Source organism: Eurytemora carolleeae, unplaced genomic scaffold, assembly GCF_000591075.1.
Source record: "Eurytemora carolleeae unplaced genomic scaffold, Eaff_2.0 scaffold2607, whole genome shotgun sequence".
NCBI lineage: Eukaryota > Metazoa > Arthropoda > Copepoda > Calanoida > Temoridae > Eurytemora > Eurytemora carolleeae.
This window is the reverse complement of record NW_019398497.1, coordinates 1-10,734: the sequence shown is the minus strand read 5'-3', so window position 1 is coordinate 10,734 and position 10,734 is coordinate 1. Positions and strand designations below refer to the sequence as shown.

Below are 10,734 nucleotides of genomic sequence, written 5' to 3'. Positions count from 1 at the left end.
CATAATATATTATTATACCACATTCTTATAGATTTACTACGTGGCCAAATCAGGAATAATTCTTGTTATTGTCACCCATTTTGTGTAATAATTATAATTATTCGTAAATGTGGTATAATATTATTATGCGTAGGAAGAAAGTGTAATAGTCAAAATTATTGTTATAATATTGAAAGAAAAACCATAATATACTATTATACCATATTCTTATAGATTTACTACGTGGCCAAATCCGGAATAATTCTTGTAATTGTCACCCATTTTGTGTAATAATTATAATTATTCGTAAAGGTGGTATAATATTATTATGCGTAGGAAGAAAGTGTAATAGTCAAAATTATTGTTATAATATTGAAAGAAAAACCAAAATATACTATTATACCACATTCTTATAGATTTACTACGTGGCCAAATCCGGAATAATTCTTGTAATTGTCACCCATTTTGTGTAATAATTTTAATTATTTGTAAAGGTGGTATAATATTATTATGCGTAGGAAGAAAGTGTAATAGTCAAAATTATTGTTATAATATTGAAAGAAAAACCATAATATACTATTATACCACATTCTTATAGATTTACTACGTGGCCAAATCCGGAATAATTCTTGTAATTGTCACCCATTTTGTGTAATAATTATGATTATTCCACGAACTTGGTGAGAATAATAAGAATTATTCACCGGGAACTTGATAGATAGATAGATCCGCAAACTAGGTGACAATAATAAGAATTATTCACCGGGAACTTGATAGATAGATAAACCAGCTATTTAATTCTAGAAACTAAAACCAATGTGAATTCAATCTCACAATCATGTAGATCGTGTAGATCGTGTAGATGTTTATCAGTACTATGCTCCCTATCTGTTCTATCTCATTCTGTTGAATCTTGTGGAACTTGTTTAACGCGGCCAGGCATCGTCTCCCACAATGTCATCTTTTCAACGTTAAATTTCCATAGCACCAATTATCTTCCATATTAAAGATCAGATGAAGGTTTCAAGGGTACCGATGTGAATCAGGACTGCCTCTAAGTTTAAATGCAGAGTCACTTGAAATTACAAAAACATTCACTTTAAATTTAGGATATGTCTTACTTGTGCTTGATATTTTATTAATTCTATTTTTGTATTTCTCAGGTGAAAATAACAAGATTGAAGAAGATCTCATTTTCTCTAAACAAAAGAAACTTAAAAAGAGTAAGCTGAGACAAAAAAGAGATAAAAGTTATTCCTGTGGAAAATGTGATTATGTGGCAACTAAATCTAGTAATTTGAATAAACATAATAGAAGTAAACATGAAGGAGTGATTTATCCTTGTGATAAATGTGAATACGCTGCCACTGAACCAAGAAGTCTGAAGAAACATATTGAAAATAAACATGAAGGTATCAGATATCCCTGCGTTCAGTGTGAGTTTGCTGCAACTTCAGCAGGTGGTCTGACGATACATATTGAAAATAAACATGAAAGAGTGAGATATCCTTGTTCTTTGTAGGAAAAATGACAAAGCGCCTGAGGTATAAGATGTGAGGAATATGTTGTGCTGTACGTCAATGAAAGAAAGGGGGGGGAGTTGGACAGATCAATGGTCACCTATCTTCTTTCTTCTCATATCTTCCTGGTCGGTTTGGTTCTTCTAGGCCTAGATCTTTATGCTTTATGTTGTCACTACCTGAACTAGCTTACGGTCAGCTGGTTTTTTTTCAGTCTTTCTCATTCTTTCAGCACTTGGTCTTAATTTTTAACATCCTGATTTCTCATTTTACCAAAGGATGCTTTAACCTCTTGGCGATAACTTCTTTTTACTATATCAGTGTAAATATTTGTTTGCAGTTCTATTTATTCATTTTATATTACAAGACTATTTAACTTGAAATATTACATGTATTGTACCATGTACATATTCCAGATAGAATGGCAGAAATTATGGAAGAAGATAAAGTTACTATTAAAGAAGAAATCTCTACTGTAGAGGATACATTTACTGTTTATGTAGTGGGAGAAGATGTTAAAGAGGAAAGGACAGAAAATCAAGGTATGGGTAAACATTTTCTTCATATATTTTTTTTAGGATGATCGATTTTTGCCTTTTTTTAGAACTTCGGGCTCATAAATCTAAAAGTTGTTATCACAATTAACTTTATTTACAAATATTATTAAAAATTTTAAACCATGTGAGATACTTTAGGTTAGTTTAATATTTTATTAATTCTCTTTTTGAGTTTTTCAGGTGAAATTGTCAAGATTGAAGAAGATCCCCTTTTCTCTAAACAAAAGAGACTAAAAAAGAAGATACTGACAGAAAGAAGAGATAAAATTTATCCCTGTGGAAAATGTGATTATGTGGCAACTATATCCAGTCATTTGAAGAGACATATTAAATCTAAACATGAAGGAGTGAGATATCCTTGTTCTCATTGTGAATACGCTGCCACTCAACTAAGTAGTCTGACAAGACATATTAAAAGTAAACATGAAGGAGTGAGATATTCTTGCGATCAATGTGAATACGCTGCCACTGCAGCAAGTTGTCTGAAGATACATATTGAGAACAAACATGAAAGGGTGAGATATTCCTGTGATCAGTGTGAAATCGCTGCCACTACAGTAAGAAATCTTAAATTACATATTGAAAATAAACATGAAGGAGTGAGATATCCCTGTTCTCATTGTGAATACGCTGCCACTTGGTTCTTCTAGGCCTAGAACTTTATGTTGTCACTGCCTGACCTAGCTTGCAGTCAGCTGGTTTGTTTTCAGTCTTTCTCATTCTTTCAGCACTTGGTCTTAATTTTTAACATCCTGATTTCTCATTTTACCAAAGGATGCCTTAACCTCTTGGCGATAACTTCTTATTATGATATCAGTGTAAATATTTGTTTGCAGTTTTATTTATTCATTTTATATTACAAGACTATTTACCCTTGAAGGTATAACATGTTTTGTACATAATTTCAGAGAGAATGGCAGAAATTATGGAAGAAGATAAAGTTACCATTAAAGAAGAAATCTCTACTGTAGAGGATACATGTACTGTTTATGTAGTGGGAGAAGATGTTAAAGAGGAAAGGACAGAAAATCAAGGTATGGGTAAACATTTTCTTCATATATATCTTTTTTAGGATGATCGATTTTTGCCTTTTTTTAGAACTTCGGGCTCATAAATCTAAAAGCTGTTATCACAATTAACTTTATTTACAGATATTATTAAATATTTTAAACCATGTGAGATACTTTAGGTTAGTTTAATAGTTTATTAATTCTCTTTTTGAATTTTTCAGGTGAAATTGTTAAGATTGAAGAAGATCCCCTGTTCTCTGAACAAAAGAGACTAAAAAAGAGGAAGCTGACAGATAAAAGAGATAAATGTTATCCCTGTGGAAAATGTGGTTATGTGGCAACTAAATTATATCATTTGAAGAGACATATTAAAAGTAAACATGAAGGAGTGAGATATCCTTGCGATCAATGTGAATACGCTGCCACTGCAGCAAGTTGTCTGAAGATACATATTGAAAACAAACATGAAATAACAATCTGGGACATTGTGTCCCTGATGTTCTAGGGTTGATTGTCTTCACCTCAAACTCTTCAGAGGAAATTCTGTGGCAGAACTTTCTTTGGAATGTATGGCATTAAAAAAAAACTTTATAACATGTAATCTTGGTATAGAAAGATGCGCCTGGAGCCAGTGAACACTGTTCATTTTTTTCTTCATAATTTCAAAATTTTTCTATATATATCAGCAAAATAATGATTATTTTGGAATTCGGCCAAATTTTGGTCTATTTTAGTTTTTGCCTCTTATTTGTTTCAATGTCAACAAATTCAGTGCTCCATATGGATCAGGAGTCCAAACAATTCCATTTCTGATCCTAAATGGGATTGAGGTTATAAGTACATAAAGGAGCATGAAAATACACTTTCTGTGTCATTGGGAACTTTGGCAAATTTTTTGTGTATGTGTACTACATTTCAGGAATGTAAATATCAGTAATCAATATACGAGATAAATTATGATATACAGAAAAATATACAGTCTCTTGCAGTAAACAAATTCTGCAATAAGGATTTTTTTCTACAACTTGACATCATACTTCCAATTGACATGTTTTTTTGTATAATTTATGCCCCTAAAATCAAACAATCAAAATTTGGGATCGTATTGGATAAAATTATATTGACCCCTAATACGGAACCATTTTTTCCATATTTTATCCGAATGCATTAGTGAACTAACCTTGAATTTTTATAAAAACCGGCTAGTGGAATAGTTTATTTACTAATTATAAACATACTTTCAATTGACCCTCAATAAAAAAAGTGTATTTTAATAGTTTCAAAGCTTTGTTTGACAAACTATGAATGCGATATCCATTACATTTTTTTAAATAAGAGATTATTTGCCTTTGTGGTTTCTCAAGACAAAATTAGACTTTATTAAAAATATAAAACCATTTGTTAATTTGAGGTTAATATTTTATTTATTCTATTTTATAATTTTTCAGGTGAGGTTGTCAGGATTGAAGTAGATCCCCTATTCTCTGAACAAAAGAGGCTTAAAAAGAGGAAACTGAGAGAAAAAAGGGATAAAAGTTATCCCTGTGGAAAATGTGATTATGTGGCAACTCAATCCGGTAATTTGAAGAGACATAATAGAAGTAAACATGAAGGAGTGATTTATCCTTGTGATAAATGTGAATACGCTGCCACTGAACCAGGTGATCTGAAGATACATATTGAAAATAAACATGAAGGATTGAGATATCCATGCGACCAATGTGATCACACTGCTACCACAGCAAGTAGTCTGAGGAGACATATTAAAAATAAACATGAAGGAGTGAGATATCCCTGTGGCCACTGTATGTATGCTGCTACTGATCCAAGAAATCTAAAGAAACATATTAAAGCTAAACATGAAGGAGTGAGATATCAATGTGACCAATGTGATCACACTGCAATTACAGCAAGTCGTTTGAAGAGACATATTGAATCTAAACATGAAGGAGTGAGATATCCTTGTAATCAGTGTGAATACGTTGCTGCAGGTGTAAGGAGTCTGAAGTTACACATTGAATCTAAACATNGAACATTTTATATATATATATATATATATATATATATATTTATATTTATTTATATATAGCAATGCAGAAATGGAAAAGCTCGACATTATCTTCTATATTAAAGATCAGATGAAGGTTTTAAGGGTACTGATATGAATCAGACATGCCCCTAAGTTTAAATTTAGATTTACTTGAAATTTCAACAACTTTTATTAATTCTTATTTTTAATTTTTCAGGTGAAGTTGTCAAGATTGAAGAAGATCCCCTTTTCTCTGAACAAAAGAGACTAAAAAAGAGGAAGCTGACAGATAAAAGAGATAAAAGTTATCTCTGTGGAAAATGTGATTATGTGGCAACTCAATCTAGTCATTTGAAAAAACATATTAAAAGTAAACATGAAGGAGCGAGATATCTATGCGATCAATGTGAATACGCTGCCACTCAAGCAGGTAATCTGAAGAATCATATTAAATCTAAACATGAAGAAGTAAGATATCCTTGTTCTCATTGTGAATACACTGCCACTACTGCAGGTAATCTGAAGAAACATATTGGAAATAAGCATGAAGGAGTGAGATATCCCTGTTCTCATTGTGAGTTCGCTGCAACTCAAGCAGGTGATTTGAAGATACATATTGAAAATAAACATGAAGGAGTGAGATATCCATGCGACCAATGTGATCACGCTGCCACTACAGCAAGATCTCTGAAGGAACATATTGAAAAAAAGCATGAAGGAGTGAGATATCCATGCGACCAATGTGATCACTCTGCCACTACAGCAAGATGTCTAAAGAGACATATTGAATCTAAACATGAAGGAGTGAGATATTCATGCGATCAATGCGAGTATGCTGCAACAACAGCAGGTATTCTGAAGAATCATACTGAAAATAAACATGAAGGAGTGAGATACCCGTGCGATCAATGCGAGTACGCTGCCACTAGGGCAGGTAGTCTGAAGATACATATTAAGAATATTCATGAAGGAGTGAGATATCCCTGTGATCAATGTGAATACATAGCCACCCAATCCTATCATTTAAAAACACATCAAAAAAAGAAACATTAATTAAGAAAAACTGATTGAGAAAAAGAGAAACTGATTGAGTTGAAGTTGCTTTCACTTGAAGAAAGACGTGAGCGGGCCGACATGATTCAGACATTTAAAATAATTCATGGATTCTGTGATGTCAACCCTAATACATGGTTTAGAAAGATCAACCACAACAGAGTGATAAGAATGGCTAATGACCCTTTGAACTTGGAAATACAAAACTCTAGGACCAGTATCAGGAACAATTTCTTCAGCTTGAGAATTCCAAGAAAATGGAACTCTATCCCACAAGAAGTTAAACAGTCGACTACAGTGAATATCTTCAAGAGAAGCTATGACAAATTCGGACAGTATCCATGAGATGCTGATGCAAGATTACCAGTCACAAAGTCTATCAGAACCATCATCAGCAACTCAAAGTCTTCAAAGACATTCTCATTATAACTCTACATGGGTTCCTGAGGATTATTCAACAATAAAACAATAATAAGAAGAAAGGCTTTGCAATGTAAGCTTCAAATTATCACTTCTCTTCTATTAAAAAATTCTCTTATTGTAGAATTTATTATATAAATCTTTGTTCTAATTGTATATTTTCTATATCAAACTCAACTGTGTTCTCCCGCTCCCCTCATCATTCTTATTTTCTTAAATAATATTTTTATCATTTTAACATTTTTGCAAAAACTTTTTCTCTGACAAATTTTATCTTTGAAAAAATGGAAATTAAAAACATTTTTTCAGTTTTATGAAATAACAATTATCATGCTAAACTTTCATGTAGAGGATACATGTACTGAAGATACAGGAGTACAAGGTAAACTTAGAAATAATCGAAAGTTTTTAGAGAATATATGTTTTTCATGAATGGATTTTTTTTTAGTATTTGTCTCCATTTATTAAATATTCCCCAGCATACCCTGTTTCCTATTAAATGCTTGTAAGAATATGCACTCCTACTGTCATATAGTAATGTTCAGTTTTTTAGAGAATTTATGTTTTTCATGAATAAATTATTTTAAAATTTTTTTTTTATCTTCATTTATTAAATATTCCCAAGTATCCCCAGTTCCCTATTAAATGCTTGAATATGCACTCCAACTGTCATCAAGCATAGTATTGTGATTAATAGACATTTTTCACAATTATTATTTAGATTGATTTGTTTAACTGTAATAATATTTATTCAGAAATCTGAAATCTGAGACAGCTCTTGTGTTCAATCAAACAGTATACTCTGGAGATATCGGAGCTGTGTTCAATCAAAGATTATACTCTGGAGATATCGGAGCTGTGTTCAATCAAAGAGTATACTCTGGAGAAATCAGAGCTGGTGTTCATTCAATCAATGTACTCTGGAGAAAATGGGGGTTGTAATCAATCAATAAATCCACTGTGAAGATATAAGAGATGTATTCAACCAATCAATAAATCTTCTCTGAAGATATCAGAACTTTGTTTGTTCAATTAATCTACTTTGGAGACTTGGGAGCTGTGTTCAATCATTTTTCTACTTTGGAGATATTGGAACTGCGTTTAATCAATTAATTTACTCTAGATATATCGGAGCTATGTTTAATTAATCAAACTACTCTGGAGACACCGGAACTACGATGTTCAATCAATTAATATACTGTATAATATGAGTGCTGTGTTTACTCAATCAATCAATAATTTTACTCTGATTATTGGAGCTTTGTCCAATCAACCAATGATATCAGAGCTGTGTTTAATCAATCAATCAATTATTTTACTCTGAGTATCGGAGCTTTGTTCAATCAACCAATGATATCAGAGCTGTGTTTAATCAATCAATCAATCTATTCTGGTGGAGATATTGGAGCTGTGTTAAATCGATTAATCTACTCTGGAGAAATTAGAGCTGCATTCAATCAATCAGAGTTTAGATGTCATCTTAATTATGTGAAAGATTTATAAAAAGTAGTCTTTTTATGAACAGATCAGCTGTTCATGGGATCTTTTCTAAATGAGCTAATCTGATTTAGTTTAGTATGTGTTAATTAGTGAGGAGAAGATTATAATCTTATTGGATTTGTAGTGGGGTTGTAATTTGTTTTAATGATTGCAAATCTCCCCCCACCCCCTCCCCTCTCTAGCTTGAAGCCTGGGGGATAAAGTGTGAGGGATATGTTGCACAGTACGTCGGGGAATGGAGGGGGGGAGTAGGTAGGACTGATCAATGGTCATCTACCTTTTTGCTTCCTTATCTCTCGGACCAGTTCGGTTCTGCTTGGCCTAGTACTTTTAAGTTGATGCGGCCTGATGTAGTCATCTTCCTTCTTTCTTCCCTTATCTTCCAGACTGGTTTGGTTCTGCTCAGCCCGGTATCTTTCAATTGTCACTGCCTGACCTAGCTTGCAGTCAGCTGGTTCATTTTCAGTCTTTCTCTTTCTTTCAGCACTTGGTCTTAATTTTTAACATCCTGTTTTCTCATTTTACCAAAGTATGTTTTAACCTCTTGGCGATAACTTCTTATTATGATATCAGTGTAAATATTTGTTTGCAGTTTTATTTATTCATTTTATTTTACAAGACTATTTACCCTTGAAGGTATAACATGTTTTGTACATATTTCAGAGAGCATGGCAGAAATTATGGAAAAAGATAAAGTTACCATTAAAGAAGAAATCTCTACTGTAGAGGATACATGTACTGTGTATGTAGTGGGAGAAGATGTTAAAGAGGAAAGTACTATTTAATGTCATCTTCTCAACGTTAAATTTCCATATCACCAATTATCTTCCATATTAAAGATCAGATGAAGGTTTCAAGGGTACCGATGTGAATCAGGCATGTCTCTAAGTTTAAATGCAGAGTCACTTGAAATTACAAAAACATTCCCTTTAATTTTAGGATATGTCTTTCTTGTACTTAATATTTTATTATTTCTCAGGTGAAAATGACAAGATTGAAAAAGATCTCATTTTCTCTGAACAAAAGAAACTTAAAAAGAGTAAGCTGAGACAAAAAAGAGATAAAAGTTATTCCTGTGGAAAATGTGGTTATGTGGCAACTAAATCTAGTAATTTGAATAAACATAATAGAAGTGAACATGAAGGAGTGAGATATCCTTGTGATAATTGTGAATACGCTGTCACTGAACCAAGAAGTCTGAAGAAACATATTGAAAATAAACATGAAGGTATCAGATATCGTTGCGTTCAGTGTGAGTTTGCTGCAACTTCAGCAGGTGTTCTGAAGATACATATTGAAAACAAACATAAAGGTATCAGATATCCTTGTTTTCATTGTGAATACGCTGCCACTACAGCAGGTAATCTGAAGATCCATATTAAAAATATTCATGAAGGAGTGAGATATCCCTGCGATCAGTGTGAATATGTTGCTACTGTTAAACAGAGTCTGAAGTTACACATTGAAAATAAACATGAAGTAGTCAGATATCCTTGTTCTCATTGTGAATACGCTGCCACTACGGCAGTTAATCTGAAGATCCATATTAAAAATATTCATGAAGGAGTGAGATATCCCTGCGATCAGTGTGAATATGTTGCTACTGTTAAGCAGAGTCTGAAGTTACACATTGAAAATAAACATGAAGGGGTGAGATATCCCTGTGACCTGTGTAATTACGTGGCCAGCCAAGCAATGAATCTGAAGGTACATATTGAGAGTAGGCACCAAGGAGTTAGATATCCCTGTGGCCAGTGTATGTATGCTGCAACTCATCCAAGTAATCTGAAGAAACACATTAAAAAAAAACATGAAGGAGTGAGATATCCTTGCGACCAGTGTGAATACGTTGCTACAGAAGTAAAAAGTTTGACGTTGCACATTGAATCTAAACATGAAGGGGTGAGATATCCCTGTGGCCAGTGTATGTATGCTGCAACTCTTCCAAGTAATCTGAAGAAACACATTGAAAAAAAACATTAAGGAGTGAGATATCCTTGCGATCAATGTGAATTCGCTGCAACTGACCCAACTAGTCTGAGGAGGCATACAGAAACTAAGCATGAAGGAGTGAGGTATCCCTGCGATTAGTGTGAATACCTTGTCACCCAATCCTGTCATTTAAAAGCACATCAAAAAAGAAAACATTAAGTAATAGTTTTCATTGTAAACTTCAAATTTTCATTTTTCTCATTTATTTTGATCATTCAAGAGGAGACGTCTCAAAATTTTTACCAGGGAGATAAGGATAGATAGATAGTGAGATATCCTTGTTTAAATTGCGTGTATGCTGCAACTACAGCAAGTCATCTGAAGCAATACACTAAATCTAAGCACGAAGGAGTGAGATATCCCTGTAACCTGTACAACTACAAGGTCAACAAATCAAGAAATCTGAAGTTACATATGGAGAGTAGGCACCAAGGGGTTAGATATCCCTGTGGCCAGTGTATGTATTCTGCAACTCATCCAAGTAATCTGAAGAAACACATTGAAAAAAAACATCAAGGAGTGAGATATCCTTGCGACCAGTGTGAATACTTTGCTACCGAAGTACAATGTCTAAAGTTGCACATTGAATCTAAACATGAAGGAGTGAGATATTCTTGCGATCAATGTGAATACAGTGCCACTACAACAAGAAATCTGAAGTTACACATTGAATC

At 33.1% G+C, this 10,734-nt stretch overlaps 2 protein-coding genes across 4 annotated transcripts; both read left to right on the top strand.

Annotated features, from left to right (window-relative positions):
• The first annotated feature begins 1,918 nt into the window (after positions 1-1,918).
• Positions 1,919-10,728, top strand: LOC111717435 (zinc finger protein 700). The gene is made up of 2 exons (XM_023492938.1): positions 1,919-2,041; positions 9,048-10,728. The coding sequence occupies exons 1-2, from the start codon at positions 1,921-1,923 to the stop codon at positions 10,049-10,051; spliced, it is 1,125 nt and encodes a 374-aa protein (XP_023348706.1). The 5' UTR covers positions 1,919-1,920; the 3' UTR covers positions 10,052-10,728.
• LOC111717436 (zinc finger protein 271) lies at positions 2,738-8,678 on the top strand. Of its 3 annotated transcripts, none has more exons than XR_002768782.1 (3): positions 2,738-3,090; positions 5,313-6,950; positions 7,324-8,678. XR_002768782.1 is itself a non-coding variant. In XM_023492940.1 (3 exons), the coding sequence occupies exons 1-3, from the start codon at positions 2,970-2,972 to the stop codon at positions 7,329-7,331; spliced, it is 342 nt and encodes a 113-aa protein (XP_023348708.1). In that variant the 5' UTR covers positions 2,739-2,969; the 3' UTR covers positions 7,332-8,678. The 3 variants fall into 3 exon arrangements, 2 of the variants coding, with proteins under 2 accessions (XP_023348707.1, XP_023348708.1); XM_023492940.1 differs by having other exon boundaries at positions 2,739-3,090; positions 5,313-5,525; XM_023492939.1 differs by lacking the exon at positions 7,324-8,678 and having other exon boundaries at positions 5,313-7,159.
• Positions 10,729-10,734: the final 6 nt, after the last annotated feature.

Excerpts from the sequence above, each read along its gene's own strand:
- LOC111717435 (XM_023492938.1), top strand. The coding sequence starts at position 1,921 with ATGGCAGAAATTATGGAAGAAGATAAAGTTACTATTAAAGAAGAAATC. Across the intron at positions 2,042-9,047 it reads GGAAAGGACAGAAAATCAAG|GTGAAAATGACAAGATTGAA; the intron begins GTATGGGTAAAC and ends ATTATTTCTCAG.
- LOC111717436 (XM_023492939.1), top strand. The coding sequence starts at position 2,970 with ATGGCAGAAATTATGGAAGAAGATAAAGTTACCATTAAAGAAGAAATC. Across the intron at positions 3,091-5,312 it reads GGAAAGGACAGAAAATCAAG|GTGAAGTTGTCAAGATTGAA; the intron begins GTATGGGTAAAC and ends TTAATTTTTCAG.